The 25,860-nt window shown below is 38.1% G+C and overlaps 1 protein-coding gene across 1 annotated transcript; it reads left to right on the top strand.

Moving 5' to 3' along the window:
- Positions 1–15,855, top strand: LOC126965406 (carnitine O-palmitoyltransferase 2, mitochondrial). The gene is made up of 8 exons (XM_050809007.1): positions 1–938; positions 1,016–1,194; positions 2,370–2,640; positions 7,426–7,616; positions 9,166–9,335; positions 11,642–11,755; positions 13,358–13,659; positions 15,102–15,855. Exons 1-8 carry the CDS (start codon positions 337–339, stop codon positions 15,229–15,231), a joined length of 1,959 nt encoding a protein of 652 aa, XP_050664964.1. The 5' UTR covers positions 1–336; the 3' UTR covers positions 15,232–15,855.
- Positions 15,856–25,860: the final 10,005 nt, after the last annotated feature.

The following is a 25,860-nucleotide window of genomic DNA, read 5'->3' on the forward strand; positions in this document are numbered from 1 at the left end:
TTTATACTTGAAAGTTGTTTTTTGTATTTGTAATCATTTTGGGGTACAAAGTCAAACAGATTACGGAATAAAATCTTTATCTAATGAATTTTTAGCTGTAAAGCATACAAATTATAATGAGCAAACGTAAAGACTTAAGACTGTTGACCTGCTGTTAAATTTGAGTATTTGTTTAGAAATTAGAGCCTACTACTGCCTAGAAGTTAGAATAAAGTTCAAAGTTCAACAGTAAATTAAATAAGTATCTAATTCTGCGTAGAAATAAAATACAATACACAGTTCAAGCAAGTTAATTAAAGAACTTGAGTGCATTATTGTTTGTGTGTTTTATATAAAATGTTGAAACTGTCAAAAAGTGTAAACAAACAGCCTACTTTTAAAGGTTTTGATATGTTTTCTACTAGAATATCTCGTGTGAAGGATATTGAGTATCAATATTTACAAAGAAGTAAAGTGCCGACGATGCATTTTCAAAAATCACTTCCCAGGCTACCTATACCAGAGCTTTCAAAGAGTACCGAACGATATTTAAATGCATTAAAACCGCTTTTAAGTAAAGAAAATTATGCACTTGCAGAACAGAGAACAAGAAGTTTTTCATTGGCAGAAGGAAAAATATTACAAGATAAACTTATTGCGAAAGACAAGGCAAATAAAGACACTAGTTATATTTCCAATTATTGGTTTGATTTGTATCTTAGAGATCGTGCACCCTTACCAATAAATTATAACCCTCTTTTGGTTTTTCAAAATGATTCTAGGCCCGACTACAATAATCAGTTAATCAGAGCTACAAATATTATTGTGTCAGCAGCTAGATTTATGTTGTCCCTTAGAGAATCTATTTTAGAACCTGAAGTTTTTCATTTACAACCAAAGAAAAGCAATACTCCATTATTTAGAACTATTACTGGTCTTCTACCTGAGAGTTTGTCATGGTATGCATCCTCAGAAATAAGTTTATAGTTTAGTGTTAAATAGGGTGTATCCTTGTAAATATTTTCTTATATTTTAGGTATGGAGCTTACTTATTTAAGGCATATCCTCTAGATATGAGTCAGTTTGAAGGACTTTTTAATGCTACTCGAATTCCACTAGAAGGCAAGGACAGGATACTAAGAGACCCAAAGTGTAATCATGTAGTTGTTCAGAAAAATGGACATTTTTATACTTTTGATGTCCTAGATAATGATGGTAATAATTGGTGATATGTCAGCAAAGTATTTAAGTATTGATACTTACTACTAGCCCTAGAGAGACTTCATAAAGTTTTATAGCAATCAATCATACTATAAATGTTTAGGCATGAGTTGTTTGCATGAAAAAGAAAACTGTAGTGTTTTAGAATTAAAGTGTTAAACAATTAAACCTAATATGATGGATATGGATACTATACTGTGTATAAATTATTGTTACTAACAAAATATGGACTTATTATAACTGTCTTTATTTTGATGAGAAATTCATGATTACCAGATGTTGGTTAAATCTGGGTTGGGTGTTGGTTTGTTGCTATTGACTCAGTATTTAAAATTTCCAGTATAAATAGGAAAAAGAAGTGATAAGTGTCATTTAATTATATAAAAAGACATAATAAGTATATCAATTGAATCTTTTAAAGTATAGAAAAAGATGCACATTGGCAAACATTTTATGTTCGGTGATTCAATATCTTTCATGCCTATGCCTGAATGTGAATATAATGTACAATGATGAGGCTAATTTGCTACACCAGTTTTCTTATGGTGTTATGCAAGTGTTGTGTTGCATGGAAATAGTTTTTTTTCTTGAGAGGAGGAAAATACATTTACATATTGAAGAACCTGAAACAGGGTCCATGTGTCGGGCTCGGGTGTAAACATCTCCTCTGTGCTGACAGCCCTAAAAGCTTTTTCAGCGAAAATTGTGTGGTGTTCTTACTTTTTTTTTGCTTTTTCAACCATGCCAATCTTAAAAGAATAACTGTTGAAAATGAGCAGAAGTCCGATTAATGTTTTTTTTTGTATTTTGAATCTGCAATCAGTTGCCAGACTATAATCGGAGGTGTTCAGAGATTTTGTTAGATTTAGGTTAATTCTGATGACTGTTAATGTAATATTTATGACATTAATGTTCCTATTCTCACTAAGTATGTTCCATATTTATAATTTAGGTAAAACATTACTTATCTATTAATTTTTATCAGATTTGAACTATGCCCATGTAGGGCAGGTACAAGAAATGCACTAAATTTTACATGATTACAGACATGCAGATAGTACAACAAAAGATAGAAATTTTATTTTCATTAATCTTAGTCTGTAGATATTATATGTGTTATGAAACATTAAGTAATATGTCATATTATATCGTCCATCTTCATATTTTAGGTAATCTACTGTCTCCAGCCGAGATACTAGGAAATTTGCACAAAATTATGACTGATCAAAGGAAAAGCGCAGATTTTCCATTGGGAGTGCTGACATCCCAAAATAGAGATTTATGGGCAATGCAACGAGCACATCTAGAGGACACTGGCAACTCTGACACCCTTCGTCAAATAGATACAGCAATATTTAATCTTATTTTGGATGAAGATTCAATTGATGATGATAAGAATAAAATTCTTAAATTATATCTGCATGGTGATGGTACAAACAGGTAACATTATTAATACTTAAAATAAAACTTCCTTTCATTATATTATTTTTACTGCTAGTACCCAATACATTGTCCTGTACACACGTCTTAAATTTGACAAATCAGTCCAGCCGTTAGTAGGAGTTCACTAACATACACATGAGCAGGAGATTTATATTATATCAACAGAATTGAGAATCTAAACCAATCTGAAATTCACTGGAACACACAAAAAAATCATCAAAATTGGTCCAGCTGTTTAAGAGGTAGTTCAATTACAACAGACACACAAAAGAAATATATATATTAAAATGTATGTATATGTTATGGGTAGTGATAGGTGGGTAATTACACTTAAGTTTACCTTGATATACCTAACTAGTATTTACCAAGTGTTTTGGGAAAAGTCCGAAAATGTAAGCAACATTAATTTGCTTTCAGTGTTTACCCAAATACATCTATGACTATGTGTACCCAACACTGGCTGGGTAATGTTAGGTGTTGCATAATACAACCATTAAAAAGTATATTGTACGTAGTATATTATATGCTACTACAAATATATATTTTATAGAATACTAGCTGGCCCAGCAAACATTGTATTGCCGATATTAAAATCGCGATACAAAAGTAACTGTAGATCGTAGATGGGTGAAAATTTTAAGTTGTATGTATTTTTTTATGCTGACTCATAATCAAACAAATTTTTAAAAAACTGTCAAAAAAGATTTAAAAAAAAATTTGGCGTGGACCACCCTAAACATTTAGGGGGATGAAAAATAGATGTTGTCCGATTCTGAGACCTACCCAATATGGATTAAAATTTCATGAGAATCGGTCAAGCCGTTCCGAAGGAGTTTAACTACAAACACCGCGACATGAGAATTTTATATATTAGATACTATGGTTAAAATTACAACAGGTATATTACATCTAATTATGTTGCCTAATATGCGAAGTAGAATACTATAACCCTTATGGCAAGTAAGACTGAATTTGAGGAAACAGCGATTAAGGTTCTAAAAAATAATATAAATATAAATATTTTAATTGGAATTAAGTATATTTATAAAAATATATTACCAGTGAGAAGCTCCTTTGCACGGATGCCCTGTACTTTCCCCGGGGCGTAAAAAGAATAGGGGAGCCCCAGGCCCATGGGTGTCGTAAGAGGCGACTAAGGGCTTTTTAGAAGTGGGAGAGTCACGCTGCCGTCTTTTGACGTCAGTACAATCGGGCTAGACTCGTCCGGGCTAATTACCACACTCGCACAGAATACCGGGGTGAAGTAGCGGCCTAGTGCCGCTATGTTTCGCATAGGTAAGTGTCGAGGACCGGAGGCCTTCTGCTGTCGCCGTCTCGGCAATTTTGAGGGTAGGGACATGTCCACTCTCTGGCTCCGCGTAGATTTAGAGGGCCGCGTCCGCATCTATGCGTGTGCCTACAGGTCCCATAGTGGTAACGCAGAAACCGATCATCTCATCTCCGCTGAAATCGTAGTCTTGGGTAATTTCAACCATTGGGCACAATGCCGAATGGCTTGGATCGCGTACCACACTACTACGCAGAGCGATCTGTGCATAATTTTGCATTGGCGTATGGTCTGTCCCAATTGGTTGAGTCGCCAACGCGGCTCCCGGATGTGGATAGCCACATGCCGTCCTTTTTGGATCTTCTGCTGACTACACATCCCGATGGTTACCAGGTCTTCGTCGACGCCCCTCTCGGAACGTCCGACCATTGCCTGGTCAGAAGTGTAGTGCCTATCCGACGCCAACGTCACAGACCACCAGCGACCCGCCGCGTTTGGCACTACAAGTCAGCAGATTGGGATAGGATGCGTTTCTTTTTTGCATCCTACCCCAAGGTAGGGTTTGTTTCCCTTCGGATGATCCTAGTGCCTGCGCCGTTGCAGTAGGCGATGTGAATTGTGATATATATACTACAGGGCATGGATATTTTTATACCAAGATCTGTAGTACCGATCGGTGGCAGATCACAGCCCTGGTTCGATGCGTCAGTTAAGGCAGCATCTGACTACAAAAAACAGGCGTATCGAACTTGGGTTGCGGCGCTGGGCACAAAGGATCCGAACTGCATAGTTCTTAAGAGGAAATACAACCGTGCCTCCAGATTTTTTAAGCGGCAAATCGCCCGTGCAAAGTCAAAACACGTCGTCAAAATCGGCGAGCAGCTTACCAGTTACCCGACCGGAACACGCAAGTTCTGGTCGTTGTCGTAAGCTGCTCTTGGTAACTTCAGCCAGCCGTCCATGCCGCCGTTGCACATGAGGAATGACACCCTGGCCCATACGGCAAAAGAGAAAGCCGATCTCTTGTGCGCTCTTTTCGCCTCCAACTCGACTCTTGACGACAACGGAAAAACACCGCCGACCATCCCGCGGTGTCAGAGCTCTATGCCTGAAATACAGTTCAGACAGAAAACTGTTAGGCGAGCTCTATTTTCGTTGGACGTCAGGAAGTCGAGCGGGCCGGATGGCATTTCTCCAATCGTGCTTAGAACGTGTGCCCCTGAGTTGACGCCGGTGCTAACGCGTTTATTCCGGCACTCTTATTCTAAAGGCGTAGTCCCTGACTCATGGAAGTCAGCCCTTGTCCATCCGATCCAAAAAAAGGAGACAGTTCGGATCCGGCAAACTACAGGCCTATTGCTATTACCTCCCTGCTCTCCAAAATCATGGAGAGCATAATTAGCCGTCAGCTCTTGGTATACCTAGAGGGTCACCAGTTGATCAACGACCGAAAATACGGGTTTCGCCATGGTCGGTCGGCAGGTGATCTTCTGGTATACCTAACACATAGATGGGCTGCGGCTATTGAAAGCAAGGGGGAAGGCCTGGCAGTTAGCCTGGATATAGCGAAGTCCTTTGATCGTGTATGGCGAAGGCGCTCCTCTCAAAACTTCCATCATTTGGGCTTCCCGAAAGCTTGTGCAAGTGGACCTCCAGCTTCTTCACTAGGCGCAGCATACAGGTTGTCGACGGATATTGCTTGAACCCGAAGCCCGTGAATGCTGGAGTGCCCCAAGACTGTGGCTATCTCCCACGCTGTTTCATCTGCATATTAATGATATGTTGAAAACCTCCAACATTCATTGCTATATATATTCTATGCAGATGACAGCACTGGTGATGCTGTATACATGGGCCATGCAGGTCTCTCGGGAAATCATCGACCAGTGCCGGGAGAAACCTGTGTCTTCTATCGAGTCCTCTCTCGAGAAGGTCGCGGAATGGGGTAAATTGAACCTTGTCCAATTCAACCCCCAGAGGACTCAAGTTTGCGCGTTTACCACTAAAAAAACCCCACCGCTCTTCGACAACACTTCCCTTAAAGCCTCGCCTAGTATCAGAATACTGGGTCTCGAAATCTCGAGCGATTGCCAATTTCGTGGTCATCTGGAGGGCAAAGCCAAATTGGCTTCAAAGGAACTGGGCGTCATTAATAGAGCACGGCAATACTTCAAGCCGGCTCACATACTAGCGTTCTACAAAGCGCAGGTCCGGCCACACATGGAGTATTGCTGTCATCTCTGGTCTGGCGTACCCCAGTATCAGCTCGATCCATTTGACCGCGTGCAACGTAGAGCAGCTCGAATTGTGGGGGACCCAGTGCTCTGTGAACGGCTGAATCACTTGGCGTTGCGTAGAGAAGTCGCTTCATTGTGTGTCTTCTACCGCATTTATCACGGGGAATGTTCCGAAGAGCTGTTTTACCTGGTTCCTGCCGCCGAATTCCACCCTCGCACGACACGCCACAAGTTAGGATATCATCCTCACCATCTGGATGTGTGGCGGTCCTCCACAGTGCGGTTTTCAAGGAGCTTTCTTCCACGTACTACAAAGCTGTGGAATGAGCTTCCTCGTGCGGTGTTTCCGGGACGATACGACATGGGTACCTTCAAAAAAAGCGCGTACACCTTCCTTAAAGGCCGGCAACGCTCCTGAGATTCCTCTGGTGTTGCGGGAGATTGTGGGCGGCGGTGATCACTTAACAACGGGTGACCCGTACGCTCGTTTGTCCTCCTATTCCATAAAAAAAACGGATGCCGGCTAGATTATGGGTACCACAAGGGCGCCTATTTCTGTCGTGAAGCAGTAATGTGTAAGGATTATTGTGTTTCGATCTGAAGGGTGCCGAGCTAGTGAAATTACTGGGCAAATGAGACTTAACATTGTATGTCTTAGGTGACGAGCGCAATTGTAGTCCTGCTCAGAATTTTAGGGTTTCTCAAGAATCCAGAGCGGTACTGCATTGTAATGGGCAGGGCGTATCAATTACCATCAGCTGAACGCCCTGCTCGTCTCGTCCCTTACTGTCATAAAAAATGGCTATACACCCGAGACGGGGTGTGGCGCAAGTCTCTATCTTTGGTTTTAAAATTCACAATTCATTTTCGAACTTTACCTAAAAGCCTTAGATAATATCTACTACTTAAACCATGGTAAATCTAAGTTTTCTTAACCTTCTAGCATTACCCGTAACATATTATATACAGGCTTATTGGTTATTCGACGTATTTCCGTTAAGAGGTGATTATTTGCGATACTTTTATCCCCCATATGCTTAACAAAGGCGAACCATTTTTGAGTTACGTATGATATTTTTTTAGCTTTTTTGAAAGTAAGTCAAAAATGCAACCTTTATTATCTCATAGATAATAATAGTCTCCGATCTTAATTATTATTCTTATGTTTAATTTATAATACTTAGAACAGAGAACAAGTCTTTGATATTAGAACTTTTTCGTTTTATCGTTTTAAAAATGTCCTACGATAAATTTCAGGTGGTATGACAAATCATTTAGTTTAATTGTGACTAAAGATGGAGTATCTGGGATAAATTTTGAACATTCTTGGGGAGATGGTGTTGCTGTCCTGAGATTTTTCCAAGATGTATACGCAGAAACCACAACCAGACCATTCGTACATCCAGACACGAAACCTGCAACCACCAATATTAGTGTTAAAAAGCTAGGCAAGTAGTTTATTAAATCAAGTTACTTAACGTTACGTCTTAAACGATCTTTACGATAAAATAATCGATTGAATGTACTTTTAAAAAAAAGGCATTATTTCCATACACACCGTTGGAGAGGCGCAGTTTACCAGTGGGTAAACTGGTTCCTTTGCACAGGAAGCCGGCTAGATTATGGGTACAACAACGGCGCCTATTTCTGCTGTGAAGCAGTAATATGTAAACATTACTGTGTTTCGGTCTGAAGGGCGCCGTAGCTAGTGAAATTACTGGGCTAATGAGGCTTAATATCTTATGTCTCAAGGTGACGAGCGCAATTGTAGTGCCGCACAGAATATTTGGGTTTTTTAAGAATCCTGAGCGGCACTTCATTGTAATGGGTAGGGCGGATCAATTACCATCAGCTGAACCTCCTGCTGGTCTCGTCCCTTGTTTTCATTTAAAAAAAGTTAGTACAACCTTAGCTACTTATTCTTCATGCTCTAGTTATTCGATATTTGGTAACATTTTTATGAAACCTTTATTACTTTATTTACGCACTATTTCAGGGCAAACTTCAAACCTGTACTTTTTCTTAAAATCATGGTCTTCGAGTACACCTAGGCCATAAAATATCGTTATAATATTCGATATCACCAATAACTTCGTTTATTGACATGTTTTCGCTTCAAAATAATTATTTTTCTGGGTTAATACAGCTGCTCAAGTCGTGGCCGAACCGCACTTGACTTTAGCAACTCCAAATACGCACTTGAGTTGCGTCTCAAGTGCCGAGTTTGAATTGTGTATATGAACGTTTTTTGACAACTCTCAACTGAGATTGAGTTTAAGATTACTCAAGTCCAATTTATTAATAAGAACAGAGACTTGAGCACGATCTTGATGTCATGCTCGAAGCTGAGATTAGTTAATAATACGGGCCTTAGTTACAGCTTGTTCTAGAGATATTTTCGACTCGATGTCGGCATGTTGTATAGACTAGCTGTCTTCTAAAACTGACCAAAATTAGTGGTAAAAAGAGTTCAAAACTGAGTTAGGCGATGGCCAATATTCAGCTCTTACAAACTCCGGAACTTTGAATTTCAGCTAAGTTTGGGTAGTTTGTTTGTTTTTTAAAAAGTGTATCCTAAAAGGTTCACAACACGATCTAAGACAATCTCTTGATACACTTTGGCTAAAGTCTTCACTCCTTTTTCACACAAATGAAGAAGTAACTCCTTGATGATACTCCCCCTACCAGACCATAACTGACACAGAATGGTGATAACGCTGCACTTTTTCGACCACTTTTGAAAATTTGTTCATCAGTGAAACAAATATTTCAGGGGACAAAGCATTTTGATCGAGCCTAGGGATTGATTTGGGGCACCTGTCGACGATAAATACCAAGCCTTTTTGATACGCAAAAGTTACCAGCGGGGTTATCCACTTCTCGCGATTTTTTTTGTTCCCTTATTTCGCGTGAATTCTGGCTTTAACAGACTTCTGCAGTCTCTACAAATGCAATTTAAAAAAAAAGATTAGAAGTAAACACTTATTTTTTTTTCAGAGTTCAACTTAGACGAAAAATCCAAACAATATGTAGAGAATGCAAAGAGAGAGTTCAACGAGTGGTGTAACTCTTTAAGTATCGATTACATATTGTATGAAGGTCTTAACAAAGAAGCTTGCAAAAAGTTAAAAGTTAGCCCCGATTGTATTATGCAACTTGGTTTTCAGGTAAATTATATAATTAGTCACTAGTTAGAGTAAATCTGTGAACTTGGTATGGTATGGTGGCCCCTGCTTCCGCAATTAAACCACTAGCATGGGTCCATTTTGCGTGCAGTAATGGCCAGTTACTCCAACCAGCCCAGCTCCTTCCAGAAGTTCAGAACATTCCTGGGGTGTTCGCAGACTTCCTGGAGCGACCTTGTACTGGTTAAGGTTTTTGCCCGTTGGTTGGCCACCCCCGCACATTCCAGGATTACGTGAGCGAGCGTTTCGTCTTCGGCCAGGCAGCCTCTGCACTTAGACTGTCCGTTACGACGATTGTGAAAAGGTGTTTGTTTAGTGATGTGTGACCCGTTAGGATGCCCACCATTATACGGATGTCATGTCTGTTGAGGCTGATAAGTCTACGTGTCAGTTTGGGCGACAGTGCAGGTATCGCTTCCTTCGACTGTCTACAGCTTGAGACATTCATCCATCGGGTGTTGTGTAGGTCGTTGTTGAGAGAGCGTATCCATGAGCGCATTTGGCTGAAGGGCAGTGGCAGAAGTGGCAATGGACCAGTCACTATATTTGCCGATGCCCGCCTTGCAAGCTCATCCGCTGCATCATTTCCCAACGAACCGCTATGTCCCTTGATCCATTGCAGCACTTGTGAACTTAAATAGTTTGTTATTTTTAAGTTATGCCCCTAACTTCTGGTGTTATGTTTACAAATTGATCCTGCCCCAAAATTTTTGGATGATGCGGGATTCGTCCTAGCGCTCTGACCAACTAAGCCAATCGTCTCGGACGTAAACCGTCGTGACGTCCCATATAGCCCAGTGGTTAGTGACCCTGCCTACTGAGCTAGTGGTCCCGGGTTCAAATCCCGGTAGGTGCAAACATTTATATGATTTTATTATTTGTTTCCGAGTCATGGATGTTTATATGTATTTATGTATGTTTTAGTATATATTGTATTAAATATATCATAGGCTGTACTATGGATGCAAAGCCAGGTTGGGGCAAGATAATTTGTGTAAAAGTGTCAATAAAAAAAAAATAGCGGGTTCGAGTGCCGCATCGCCCATAAATTTTGGTACAATTTAAATGTGTAAAACTTCCAATAGCTGATCCCACTTTATTTAATGACAAACTTACATGCCTAGTGCATACACAAATAAAACTGAAGACAAAATTTGATGAACGCGCAACCTTTCGCGTTGCGTGCGAGCGCACTTCCGACTGTGCCCACCGTTCGAGTGATGTATCGTTTATAAAATCTTGTATGCTTTGTTCAACTCTCAGGTTGTGGCATCATCTACAGGATCTACTTTACAGTTGATAACCTGCTAAACCGGGTTTGGGTCCCTCGCCGTCTACAAAATTTTGTTTTCAGTTTTATTTGTGTAATTAATCCCAGAATTGAGGGTCCCACTTTAAAAACAAAAAATTGTTAAGTGCAATGTAACAAATTCACACAGGCTGGGAATTCGCCCTGTGCGCGCAATCTGTATACATTTCTAAGTAGTCGCGCGCGGGGCACACCATAGAATATATAATATCCGTGTGATCACTTTTGGGTTCACTCGGATATGTTGCTATGGTCCAAGTGGGTTCGGAATACATTTACCTACCCCAAACGAGTAGCCATATGAGAGATACCGAAGAGTGAAAACCCCCGTTAATAAAACTTTTCTACCACTCGTAATTTTTTTTATATATGTAAGAGGGGGCAAACGGGCAAGAACTCTAAAAACATCACGTAGGTACAGTCACGTAAAAATAAATTTTTGGTGGTGTTAATGTTATCATTAAAAAATATCATATCATAAATATCTACACTTAACGCATAGCAATAAATTTATTCAACCCTAGTATATAAGTACAGATGTCGCTTCATTGTGTGTCTTCTACCGCATTTATCACGGGGAGTGTTCCGAAAAGCTGTTTAACCTGATTCCTGCCGCCGAATTCCACCTTTGCACGACACGCCACAAGTTAGGATTTCATCCCCATCATCTGGATGTGTGGCGGTCCTCCACAGTGCGGTTTTCAAGGAGCTTTCTCCCTCGTACTACAAAGCTGTGGAATGAGCTTCCTTGTGCGGTGTTTCCGGGACGATACGACATGGGTACCTTCATAAAAAGCGCGTAAACCTTCCTTAAAGGCCGGCAACGCTCTTGTGATTCCTCTGGTGTTGCAAGAGAGTGTGGGCGGCGGTGATCACTTAACACCAGGTGACCCGTACGCTCGATAGTCCTCCTATTCCATAAAAAAAATATCTCCAAGAATTCTTTTGTAATTTATTATTATAGAATTTTCTTTTCCAGGCCGCATATCATTTACTGTACGGTAAATACGTCGGCACCTACGAGTCTTGTAGCACCTCTGCATTCAAACATGGCCGAACAGAAACGATGCGTCCGTGCACCGAAAAGACAAAGGTTATTTCTATGAATACCCTCAAATATATTTACAAAGTCAGCATTTTTTTCTTAGATCATTTATACGTGTAGATAGACTATGGCAGCTGTGAAAACGCATAAAATTGAGTTTAGTTGAAAGATTTTATGCAATTTACGCACACTAACACAGAAGTGTTATACAAATCGTGGGTATAAGTCGTAGATTGTCACGCACACTAAACTTTTTTTTAAATGAAAATAAGGGACGAGACGAGCAGGACGTTTAGCTGATTGTAATTGATACGCCCTACCCATTACATTGCAGTGCCGCTCAGGATTCTTGAAAAACACAAAAATTCTGAGCGGCACTACAATTGCGCTCGTCACCTTGAGACATAATTTCACTAGCTACGGCGCCTACAGACCGAAACACAGTAATGTTTACACATTACTGCTTCACGGCAGAAATAGGCGCCGTTGTGGTATCCATAATCTAGCCGGCATCCTGTGCAAAGAAGCCTCCCACTGGTAACTAATATTCCTGGCCTGTTTGCATCGGTTGTCTAACAGCAAGATACTTTATCTGGACGTATAAATTATCTATGCCCTCAAATATATTATGTTCTAGTATAGTATAGAAAGCCAGGATTTTTTTTATAACTTACTAGCTGACCCAGCAAACGTTGTATTGCCATATAAAGTAATAAGAAAAATATCAATAATTAAAATTTTTGGGGTATAAAAAAAGATGACGACCGATTCTCAGACCTTCCAAATATAAAATTGTACATAAAATCTACCAACTATTATAGGCAGCTAAAATTAAATTTGTTTTTTACTTCCGGAGAAAGAAAGAAATAAGGATTCTATTTAGTTATTTATTTTAAACTATTCTTTCAGTTTGATTTCTGAACGACGGGACACACATCAAAGGAAAAACAAAAATGTTGTATTTATTTAATTGCGAGCATTTTCACATTTATTCACCTTTTAAACCTTCTCTGGACTTCCACAAATAATTCAACACCAAAATTAGCCAAATCGATCCAGCCGTTCTAGAGTTTTAGCGAGACTAACGAACAGCAATTCATTTTTATATATATAGATTAAAATGCTAAAAAGGCTCCCAAGACTATTTCAGTAAAAAAGAGAAAACTTATATATGGATATTTGTAGTTGTATGTCTTTCCTTCATACAACTTACTGTTTGCTCCCAATTTATTTTAGAATATTTAAATGCTTCAGTGTGAATTATATGTCAAAAATTTTAAGGTCGAGCCAGTCGTCTTCACAATAAGCGCTTTATTACAATTTACAATTACTTCTCATATTACTTCACTTAATGTACGAATATGGTATTAGAAGGCAACTATGCCAGGCAACTATTGTAGCTCGACTGGTTTGCTGAAGGATTGTGTTAAACACGTTAGTAACCGATTGACAACTTACTGAACAAAGAGGAGGTTGTCAGGAGGCAGATTAGAGAGAACCAACATTGTCTATGGAATTAAAGTAAAGTAGACTTATGGTTTAAAATAATTTTTGATAGCCCTTCTTAAGTCATCTTATGAAAAGCACATAGTCTTGGGACTGAGGAACTTGACTTAGCTAGTAGGTAATATATAATCGGTAAATTTTCAGGAGTTCTGTGACAGACTTCATTTAGCAACATCATCGAAGCAAGAACTTCGGGGACTCATGCAAGAATGTTCTTCAGCTCACTCGCAGCTTGTTAAGGAAGCAGCTATGGGTCAAGGTTTTGACAGACATCTCTTTGCACTGATGAAAATTGCCGAGGAAAACAACATGAAGCGACCAGAAATCTATGACTCCCACGAATACAAGTTATTGAATAAGTCTATACTGAGTACAAGCACTCTATCATCTCCTAGTGTGTTAGCTGGTGGGTTTGGGCCAGTTGTCAAGGAAGGATTTGGTATTGCGTGAGTATATTAAATAAATAAATTCTTTATTGCCATACAGAACATTTATTGAAGTAGGCGTTACTTTACGGAAATCCATAATTATACAAATGATTTGAGTTTTATTTAGTGTTAATTTCGCCAATATTTGTCTTTAAACAATTCGACACGTGTTTCGCCTCTACACGAGGCATCCTCAGGACGTGTTGTCTCGCCAAAATCTGGCACGAGACTGAATGAACAAACAAATTTAGTCCCATCACCTCTGTTACGTATCTCTTCCGGGGGTAATACGTCACAACAGCCGACCAATCACAGCGCGTCATTTCATGGGACGAGGGTATGAAAGAGCGGTCTCGTGCCAGATTTTGGCGAGACAACACGTCCTGAGGATGCCTCGTGTACAGGCGAAACACGTGTCGACTTGTTTAAAGAAAAATATTGGCGGAATTAACACTAAAGAAAACTCAAATCTTTTGTATACAGAACATTACAAAAATTAAATGCATAAGGCATAAATAACTAGGCAATGAAACAATAGGCAAAAGGAGAAGGCTCAGCTTCACCTGACATGGATTCATGTTTCCATCCAGCACTGTTTTTCAGCACTTCCTAAAGTGTTGAGTGGGAGTAGATGTATTAAGGCTCTCCGACTACCTACTTAAGCTATCTTTTTATTGAATATAATATAAAATAAAAAGAAGTAGTGTTATTGCCCTTGTAAGTGTATATTGTGTGTATGTATGTGTGTTTTTGTGTTTGTGAGTGTATGTCTACATATCAGTGTGTGTGAGTGTGGATGTACGTTTATGTGTGCAGTTCCACAGTGTTGTGTTGCAGAAACTGCTTGCCACTCAGACCCTCTGTGAAATCAATAGTATAGTTGTATAGTGTTTAAAACCGATATGACTTGTTGAATTTGGACTTGACACATCTGCAATTTTTTTTTATGAAAATAAGGGACGAGACGAGCAGGACTTTCAGCTGACGGTAATTGATACAACCTACCCATTACGATGAGAGCCGCTCAGGATTCTTGAAAAACCCTAAAATTCTGAGCGGCACTACAAATGCGCTCTTGACCTTGAGACATAAGATGCTAAGTCTCATTTGCCCAGTAATTACACTAGCTACGGCGCCCTTCAGACCGAAACACAGTTATGGTACCCATAATCTAGCCGGCATCTTGTGCAAAGGAGCCTGGAAAAAATACAATACCTTTGGAATAAATAAATAAATAATACCTGACCCATTACATACCTACATACTATTAAATTTTCCTTCTTTATACTGTCACAAATGGAACCTATTGTTTCCAAGGAATTCAAGTATTAAGCAAATACATAAGCTGAAGTACTATTTACATGATTCCTGCCCACAATTTTCAACATGGATGCACTATTTGCTTTGCATACGTATAATATATCAGTTTGGTTTTCAATGTATAATATAAACTTTTTCAGATATTCAGCATTTCCTGACAAACTTGGTGCCGCTGTCGCTAGCTATAAAGCACACAATAATAGCTCGGAGTTTGTTGAAGCGTTACATAAGTCATTCGTTGACATAACGGAAATATTGTCCGCCAAATAAATATTAACATGTTAAGTTTAGCAATCAATTTATAAAAGGTTAGTATTAACAGACTACATTTATGAATAAGCCATTTATATTTCTTCGATTCTCATAATAATGTCTGCTAGAGTCTGGCTAATGAAAGCTGTCCCTCAGAAACGGCGGCAATTTAAAACAGGCATTTATTTTTCTCAAAATTAAATAATCTGATGTTGGTAGCACTGGCTATACACTGACTAAACGAAGATGATATTATTCTAAAAAATCTACTTTTTATTATTTTTGTGTATAAATAAGATTATTTGTGTTTTCTTCTTCTCCTTAGGTATATATGCGTCGGGAACTATATCTACTGTTATTGAATCCGTTGGGTTAGGTTAAGTTAAGAATATTTAAATGTTGGATTTATAGATATAGGATGAATGTTAAATTGTAGTTCTTATTTGAAATTTGGAATCATTTAGAATTATGAAACTCGGTATATTGACGTAGTTTTTTTTATATTTTTTTTTACTTTGTAGTGTCTTTAATCAGGTAAACTATAAGATTTCGTTGCTTTTTATTCTCATATATTAAATAGTATTTTATTTTAGTAGCTATGTAGGTAGTAGTATATGGTAGGCTTACGGAAGGTTCCGCATGCATTAACACTTTAACAGCCGACCGTTATAAAGGCGGCTTTCCCTGGTACGCCGGCGTTTTTTGCCGATATTCTATGACTCATAAAATAAAAACTATCTGTGATATGTCTATTATTCTTTTTTTATATGTACTATTGTTCTTTATATTTTTAGGGATGAAATAAAAAACATTTGTAATAAAAAATAATATTTATGAAAAAAAATTAAGAAAAGAGGTCTAAAATCGAAAAAAAAAAAACTCCAACATAAACAATCTTACATACTTGAGCTAATTATGTAACGTAATTTTTTTTTGTGTGGAATATTTTGAAGCAGGGATAGTAGCACAGGGGAACATTGCAGTCTGGGCAGTAATAAATGGTCTCTTTGCGCCCCCTTTTTCCGGTTTCTTTTTTTAAAATGTCGGCACACACTTTGCAAACTCGTGCGACTTTATCTTTCTTTTCCGAGCTTGGAATCCTCTCCATGAAGTGCCTGCCGACGAGCCTCGTGCTAGTCCCGACAGCATGTGGACCACGGGAGGGTCCTGCTTCAGCATCTGATGCAGTTTCCACCAGCTGTTCACCACAGTCCATCAGAAACTGCGAGAATCGCAGGCGGCGTCGTTGTTCTCTGGATTTATTGTATAAAATGTAAGCGTTTACCAGAGAACGCGCTACTAAATTGAAAAACATTTTTTTCCACCATTTCATACTTTTTCTATTTAACGAATAATAGGACACATATTGGTCATTGAGATCTACGCCAATTTTATAATGGTTATAGTCGAGGATGCAGTCTGGTTTCACCTTTTTGGTTACGCCCACACCTTTGACTTTTGCATCCACCTCTGTCCAGCTAGCTCCATGTTTCGTCGTGAGTATAAGTACATCACGCTTATCTCTCCATTTACAGGCAGTTAGATTTCCGCGGTGACAAAAAGCCATTTCATCTTTTTCCAAAGATTGTTGTCGCCAATCCTGTGGCAGACCACGACGATTTGCCATCACTGTGCCGACAGTGCGAGTTTTCTTCAGCCAAAGTAAGTCTGCAATTGTCGGACTCGTAAAAAAACGATCCATATAAATGGTGTGCCATTTATCAAAATATGGTTCACTCAATTCCGTGATAATAGTCTCGACAGATTTCGAGTCGCCGACATAGGGAACCATGCGTAGTATGTAGCCCGTTTCCGCGTCACAAAGCATGTACACTTTCATACCGTATTTATCGGGCTTATCTTTATTGTAAACTCTGAAGTGCACTCGACCCCTAAATCCACAAGTGCCCTCATCGATCGTCAAGTTTTCGTTGGGATAAAAACTGTTCTCACACAGAAAACACAGTTCATTGAAATACGGTCGGAGTTTGAAAAAAGCATCGTATTCGGGATCATTACGTGGTTTATAATTTGAGTTGTCGTTCAAATGAAGACAGCTGTAAATAGCTCTGAATCGGTTCCTATTCATGTGCTTTCTGGCAAATGAAGTTTCTATTATTTCACGAGTTGACCAGTAAGAATCGAAACTTTCTTTTTGAACGAGTGTCATATGAATCACTATGGAAAAAAAAGTTTTTAGTTCCTGTTTCGTGACAGGTTTCCATATATAAAGCATAGTGCCAGGTTTCAGGATACCTTGTCGCGTTTGTTTAGCCTTCATTTGAGCTGCATAACGATTTGTTTCAGTCTTGAGCAAGTTCCAAAAATAATCAGGAAAAAAAATTGAGAAACAATCGAACAGTGACAAATTTTCATCAATCGGAGCTAATACGCGAGATATTTCTTGAAATACTGGATTTTCTGGCGGCTGCTCCGCTGCTTGGTATGACCATCCATTACCTTCATCCATTTCCCTGATAGAAGTTGTTGCATGTCTGCCGCCGCGACAGCGGGTGGTCGAGCGCGCTCCTGACCGAACGCGTCCGCCGCGCGATCTCGTTCTGCCACGAAGTGTAGGTCTCGAGCGACCCCGGCTCCGTCCCTGGTCTGGTTCAGATACGTTTTCTGACATGTCAGCATCATCATTTACTTCATCTTGGACCGATACCACCTCTTGTAAGTCTTGAATTACCTCTGGAGAGAGAAAACACTAATAAAAATCTATACGTCGCAAAAAGGGTATATTTGAATAAAAATACAATAATAAAATACAATAATTTACCTTCAATTTGAATTTCCGGGTCTTCCTCAATGTCTGAGTCAACATCATTTACCAAAGCATCAAGAATTTCTTTAGAATCGAGCCGGTAACTGCGCCGAGCGGAAGCCATTTCGCGCCAAAATGCAAGGACGTACTCTCACGTTAGTGGCGTGGGCGCACTGGCGACGCGCCGTGAAAGATCGCTTGTCCTGTCTCCACCCCGCACCTCCCGTCGGTGAATCATACATGTGTGCGTAGATAAAGAGTCATTCTACACCGGGGTTACACGCCATTCACGCACCGGGCACGTGGTATTTAAACAGACGATAGGAAAGTCAAAGCCGTACGGAGTACGTGATCGGCGTACCGAGTTGATCGACACTGCCCGTACACAGTACGTGATCGGCTGTTAAAGTGTTAAACAATATAGATCCGATATTTCACGTTCTTGTGAGACACTGAAATATCGTGAAGACCGTTAACAAACGGTTAAAGTGCTTTAGCTTGTTAGCTATGAATGACAGGTAGCTCAATTATCGGCAAACAGGTTAATAATAATAATATATTTTCAATATAAATGAAAACTCCTAAAAAGCAGTACTCAAACTATTATTATTTTTATTTATTTATACTATTAATCATTTACAGAAAGAATCTTAAAAGCTAACATAGTCCCGCAAAACTGTTTGGACAGTTTGTCTGCAGGATCAAGTCTCTTGTAATACATTAATGCTTATTAGAACATTGATTTTATACAAGTGTAATTAACAAATATTGATAAAAATATAATAAAAAATCTAATTTTAATTTTAAGGCAGTGTTGACAATAAATGCTTCTTAAGTTTAGTTTTAAATTTTCTTTTACTGGTTTCTAGTCGGATGTCCTCAGGCAAGCTGTTTAATAGATAAGGTAGGCGTTTTTTTAAAGTTCTGTCTCCGTAGTAGTTATGGATTCTAGGAACCTCGAACTTACCAGCGGACATCACGAGTATCGTGGTTGTGCATAATTGGGTTATGTTCTTGATTGCCATGATTGTTAATGGCTAATAAGTACTTATAACATCATTCACGTAAATAAAAATATAAATATCACAAAATGAAAACTACTGGGCCAAACTATTGGATTACTAGAGGACGTTCAACAACGGATGCAGCTGTTGAACTAATCAAGAATATATTTGATGCCTGGGAGGAATCACATAATGCATTTTGTATCTTCTGTGATTTATCTCAGGCCTTTTATTGTGTTCAACATTCAACGCTGATCAGGAAGCTACGTCACTATGTCATAAAAAGAACTGCGCTTGATCTTCTGATTTCATATTTAAACAATAGATTTCAGAAGGTTGGCATGAAAGGCAGGAGACTCCTCTCAGTATACCACAGGGGTATTTTCTAAAAATAATAAATGTTATTGCACAATTTTACATTGTAACTGTATTTTTATAAAAAAGAAGCCCGCTGAGTTTGTTGCGCCCGTACTTCTGAAGCATACTTTTTCGAATGGGTGGTAGTTTTTGACTTTCAATAAGTGATATTATTTATATCCTATTTTGAATAAAAATATTATAATGTCAATTTTTATGGGACCAAATTTCAAACATTCCGTATCAAACTAAAGAAGAATCACGAAAATCGGATCATAAATCTCAGCATAATCGGTGTACATACATAAAAAATACCAATCGAATTGAGAACTTCCTCCTTTTCGCAGTCGGTTACAAAATGAAGGTATGACCATAATTAATTCATGTTCAAATTAAAGTGATAATGTTAAAAGAAAATACGAGAGAATAATATACGTGAATAGAGACGAAAAAAACAATACGTACGTATTTTAACAAAGTATCAAAACATAATGGTCATACTAAACAATCACGATATAGTTTGTCAAATTATCCTTGATCCTTATCTTGTTACATCTAAAGATGCTAAGTCAAAACTTTGCAAATAATTTGAGTGCCAACTTTCTTTAGCCAGACTTAACACTTTTTTTGACATATCATTTTTGTATTTTCTTTGATTAACGCGTGTGTGACACATTTAAATAAAATATTTTACAATGGATTAAAACGCGTGTAGGTAATTGAAACTTACCTTTACATTTGGTAAAAGTTACATAATTTATTAGACACGCGTTTTAATCCTTTGAAAAGTATTTTATTTAAATATCATTTTTGTTTGAAAAAACAATCATACCTTTAAGTGTATTGTCACAATTTTTTTTTATATATATACGTCGCTTAATAACATACCTGTTATTTACGCTTTTGCGCAATTCCTTATACCTGGTTTTGAGGTAAAAGTGACTACCACGCGATGAAGCTGCTCCTATACAACTTCAATATACTTTGGGTGTATGCCTTTAATAAGAAAAATCAACTATGTATTTTATAAGTGAAACATTTATAATATTAAATTAATAATTGTTCTTTATATAATTTTACTGCCAAGGAAATGAATGACAATAACATTAATAATTTTGTGAGTAGGAAATTAGTAGGAAAGTATCTTGAAAATCTAATGTTATTAATCTAATCTTGATTATTGTATGACTGTTATTATTATAATATATTTTATTTATTTATGAACTTAATAAAGAAAACTATTATATACAACAAGTTATGATGTATTATACGATGAAACTTAATCAGTATAGTGCCTTATAAATATTAATATTTAATTAGTATTAAGTAGAGCTTGACCGATTAGTTGGTGGCTAGTCTCTATCTATCTATCCTATTTTAAGCCTGTACTACTATCATGACACCCACTGGACATTGGCTTAGTAAAGGAAGGATCTCTAATTGGTCCTGCTTTACGCTTATCGCTTCCATGTCGTTGTTCCTAAGACTTACCCTCGATACCGTCCACTTTACAATAAGTGGCTCCGCCACGGTTTAGCCGACCACCAGTACAACGCACTGTACTTCGCACAACATATTGTCTCATCGCATTTTCTGAAGCCGCACGTTCTTAACGAAATCCGGTTCGCCATACAGTGTAAAATATTCCTGAAGTCTGCAGCTCAATTCACCAAGCGAGAAGTGGTTGGCTGTCAGTTTTTCTTGGTCCTTTTCACTGACAGAGAAATCGGTCAGAGTTCTTCTGTTAGATGTCTTTCAAGAAGTGGCGCTTCAAGTTGTGTTCACGGAAAGTAGTATACGCACCCACCAATTGTCTGACTTCTGCTGATGCTTCGCTGATGGCCTTTTGAAGTTCTCTTCACAATCACACTAGATTTCGGATCATTCTTCGGAGTGTCATTATCGCCGTGTATTTATTGTGTGATGCTGCTATTTCCAGGTTGATTAATAATAGTGAATGGTCGTTTATTGTGGGTAAAGACTCAATGGCGATTCTCAGACTTGATCCAGAGCTTGACAGTGGGATGTTACCGTCTCTCTCGCTTCGGATTCTCGGTCGCTAAAATGTGGCTTCCTGCCTCAGAGTACCCTCAGTGTATTCAACACTCAGCTGATGAAGACGACAATCTTTATTGATTGGTTTTTCAAATCTAAAGTTTTCTATTACTGCTTTAATAGAATATCTTGCGTCAATTAAGTAATTATTTTTCAGCCTTCCTAATCAAACCTTTATGTCTTTTCTTTTTGGCTTCCAGTCATCACGACTTTCACTTTTAATATTTTTGTATTTCACCTGATCTGTAAAATGTACCTACATTTCTTTTTCATTATTTATCATACGCTGCCACCGCTATGCCAATTTTGTAGGACTCATAATCTTCAACTCCTATACTCATTGAACAAAGTTACTAGCTTTCTAACGTAACGCACGGACGAGTAAAACAAGAAGGACTCCGCGTCCTGATATTAGCAAGTGAAGCACCGTTATGCTAGTGTGTGTGCGGTTACGGAGGATACTAGTCGGATCGGTAACATCCAGTGGGATGTGTGTGTGTCAAGCTCTGGATCAAGTCTGAGAATCGCTATTGAGTCTTTACTCACAATAAACTACCATTCACATACCTCGGCGGCCATTCAAGTTACACAATTTTTTCTCCCTTAAATAATCATATGTGGCCAGTTTTTGAACTTTTTCACAACGCACGAAGGCAGTTTTAAAATATTTTATTGAGCCGCAAATTGATCTGTCACAGATGATGTCAATTCTCATAATGGTCGCCTATCAGCCTGTAGTAGTGTAAGTGTGTGCGTGGGGCTATGTATTTAATACGTTAATCGGCTTGTTTTGGTGCTACACTGTTATGTAAGGTGACAAGGAGTCCTTATTTTTTTACTAGTCCGTGACGTAACGTAATTTATTAAGAAAAGTCTCACTAAGTTTCTTACGCCCGTTCTTCTCAAGTCTTTTTGAATGATTAGATAGTATTTTCTGACATATATCCAACATGTTATATTTGTTCTCTATAATTATTTAGGTTATTATATAATTGTAAGAAGCTATTTTTATACAAAGTTGTTATTATTTTAAGGATTGGTGTTATAGGAACGGAACTTTACTTCGATGCTATTTTTTAGCATTTTTTAATATCAAATTTGTAATACCCTTTAAATCATATATTTTTTGTATTGAATCTTTCAATATGAAACCTTTGTGTTAGTTATACAAACTAGATAGAAACACTGACGAGGATGACTTTTTGAGATTTGAAAAAATTGTATTTTTATACCTATAAATAAGGAGAATAAGATGCTAGGTTTATTGTTAAAACATTTTTATGAGAATTTTTATATGTTTGAACATATTTTAATGTTATGTAATATGTAATAAACATGAAATTATAATACAAAAATATTATATTATGTAAGATGTTTTTTATTTTCAAGACCCAATTCAACGTTGTCATGGCAGACTTCAACGAAAATGAAATCTGGCTGATTTCATGTAGAAGGAGGATCTGTATATAATGAACTCTTTCTTCATGAAGCTGGACTTTTAATAGTGATTTTCATTATTATAACACTAGAAATAATGAATTGCTTGTAACTAATTCTAGTAGGCTTCATAAGATACATAATAGCTTTAAGGGTAAATGTATACATTTCTTTAATAAAGTCCCAGCCACTGTCCAGGCATTATCTATAAATAAATTTAAATGTTTTATAAAAAAAATGGCTGTCGTAAATCCTATTACTCCACTGCTGAATATCTAAATGATCGGACAGCCTGGGACTAGATTGTGATTATTTTATAGATATAGAAATGACTGTACAATATTGTATATTTTTATTGAAAAGAGCGCAAAAAAAGAATGATGGGAGAGTTTCTTGCGCCGCTTCTTCTCTCTCAGAGCGCCATTTGTTTCCGAAGCGGTAGTAGTATCTAGTAGTTATTAGAAATGACAACAAAAAGAATTCTAAAGGAATCAATTTTGAGAAAATAAATGCCTTTTATGCGTTTAACGCAAATGGACTTAGTTTAGGCCCGATGGTGCCACAAAAAATGAGCCTTATTTCATTATGTCGACCAAAAGACTAATATTCAATGATGACTCTGTGATCAATTCAGTGAAAACTGGGAGTAATCACTGCATAGTAAGAGGCACATTGACTATCAATCCAAAACTGGAACGGTCTCGACTGGTGAAATCTACGCTCCGACCTACATCCAGATATAAGATCCGATAAACTGCAACTCGAATTGCAAAACCCCCTCAATGCCTCGGTGACGTGTACGAGTAGGAATAGAGACAAAAAGAAAACTTAGAATATTATCACTATTTTAAGCAAAAAGAATTTTTACATTTAAGTCAAACTGGCACGTATGAACATGACATAGACTTTACCACCGCTTCGGAAAAGTTGAGTTGTAATGACAAAAAGTGGCAAAAAGCTCTTCGCCTTAAGCGCGAACTTCTGAGGGAGTCGAGAACTTCTACGCAGTTATACACGACCGCACGGGCATATCTTATCAACAAGGTTTAAGGCCCAAGAGCCAAATTAACTCGAAACTATACCGAATATATACAGACGTCGGATGTGCGAGACTAATATGGCCAATTTCTAAATTCAAAAAAAGCGCGTACACCTTCCTTAAAGGCAGGCAACGCTCTTGTGATTCCTCTGGTGTTGCAAGAGAATGTGGGCGGCGGTGATCACTTAACACCAGGTGACCCGTACGCTCGTTTGTCCTCCTATTCCATAAAAAAAGCCTTAAAACAGATTAAAAACAACAAGGCGGGAGCCGGGTGATGATGGAATTATAATTCTTCTTTTTCTGGTAGTGTTCTATTCTTGTCCGTCATCTCTAGGGCAAAACGCCGTAAACATGGCAACGAAGTATAACGGAGGATAACTCAAAGCGGCCATATAATGCAAAGCGGCCATACTTCATTTTTCGCTTATTTGAAATGATAGCGCAATGTTGCCGTTCTGTCAAACAAACCTCTCGGCCTGCGTTGATCAGTCGTTCGGTAGCGGTTGGATCCAGCATTTGGCTGCAGTGACGATACATAATTTTTTGCGTATTTTGAAAAAAAAAATCAAGGTAAGTTCAGGTAGTGTCTAACCTCTTTATATTTAATTGCTTTTACTACATGAGTATTGTTTTTTGAAGAACACTTTTGAGCCATGTATATAAACGTGCACAGGAATGACGATTTCCAGCCGCCCGAACAAGCCGGATACCGAAAAGGTTGTAGCGCCATAGACCACATGCATACGCTGCGGCTGGTTATGCAAAAGACGGAGGAGTATATTTAACGCCAGCCATTGTTTGGCGATTTTTGACTTTGATTGATCCTTTGATTCGATCGAATCTTAACTGTATGGAATCGAATCGAAGTCTGGAACTAGTGTCCAGAGGTGCCACATTAATTATTGATATATCGAAGCGTTGAAGTATTTGTATGGAAACGCCACCATGTCAGTTCGTCTTCAGGCTCAGATCTCGAAACCTATCCGACGACTGTGGGAAGCGCGCCGGAAGCGGAGAGTCAGACAAGGCGATGTTATATCACCGAATCTGTTCTCCGCTGTGTGAACTTGTGTGCTTGTGGCCTTGTGCGTAGAAGATACAGATACCTTCCTTTTTTCCCCTTCTAATTCAGGTCTGCATAAACAGGACAAAATATAAGCGAACGCTTACGCATAATCTTACGAGTAAAGGCCATCCAGCCCCATTTATGCTTTGCAAGTTGAGTGGATGGTACAAACTTTTACCCACATTCACCAAAAACAAAAAAAAAATACTAGAGATAGCAAAAAAGACAATAATTCCCCCAAACATTTTATCTGAGGACACATTTCGTTTAGTATTGTCTTCACAAGTAGGTAGCTACTCACTAGTTTGACATTAATATTATTTAAATAATTTTTCACATTTTTACTTCTTTTGCAACTTGTACGTTCAACCCCACGAACGACAATTCGGGCGACTCATTCACTTAATATTATTAATGATGAAATCATATCAGAGTCCAAAAACCAACTACACACACAACTACACATTTAAAATGGATTTAGTTTTAAACCTCTAACTGTGCCTTTAAATATTAGAATTATTTAAATTTAAACACTGTACTGATTCTTCAAACAAAAAATTCAGCGAAAGAAAATACAACCTTTTCACAATTCCCGCGATTTTTTTACCTTCAATATCAGAAACTTTTCATTATACGTAGCACGTATTCAATATTGCTGGTGTCTAACGCAGATTGTCGCATTCGTTTTATTTAAATTTAAATTAAATAATAAGTCATATTGACTATTTAATTTTTTTGATTGTAATGGTTAAATTGACGCCTCAAAAATATTTGCAATAAATGGCATATCTATGAGAACCAGAGCCTCTAGGTCATATTAAAAAATTCAGTGTGGCCTTGCCTTTGCGATGAAATGAAAGAAAATGTCAAAGTTCATTCAATAGTCAATACAATTCAATTTGGTTTTCGAAAATACATA

Source organism: Leptidea sinapis, chromosome 7 (assembly GCF_905404315.1).
Source record: "Leptidea sinapis chromosome 7, ilLepSina1.1, whole genome shotgun sequence".
In the NCBI taxonomy this organism is placed as follows: Eukaryota; Metazoa; Arthropoda; class Insecta; order Lepidoptera; family Pieridae; genus Leptidea; species Leptidea sinapis.

Coding starts and splice junctions, on each gene's coding strand:
- LOC126965406 (XM_050809007.1), top strand. CDS start 337: ATGTTGAAACTGTCAAAAAGTGTAAACAAACAGCCTACTTTTAAAGGT. Junction 1,195..2,369: donor TGATGTCCTAGATAATGATG/GTAATAATTGGT, acceptor TTCATATTTTAG/GTAATCTACTGTCTCCAGCC. Junction 2,641..7,425: donor CATGGTGATGGTACAAACAG/GTAACATTATTA, acceptor GATAAATTTCAG/GTGGTATGACAAATCATTTA.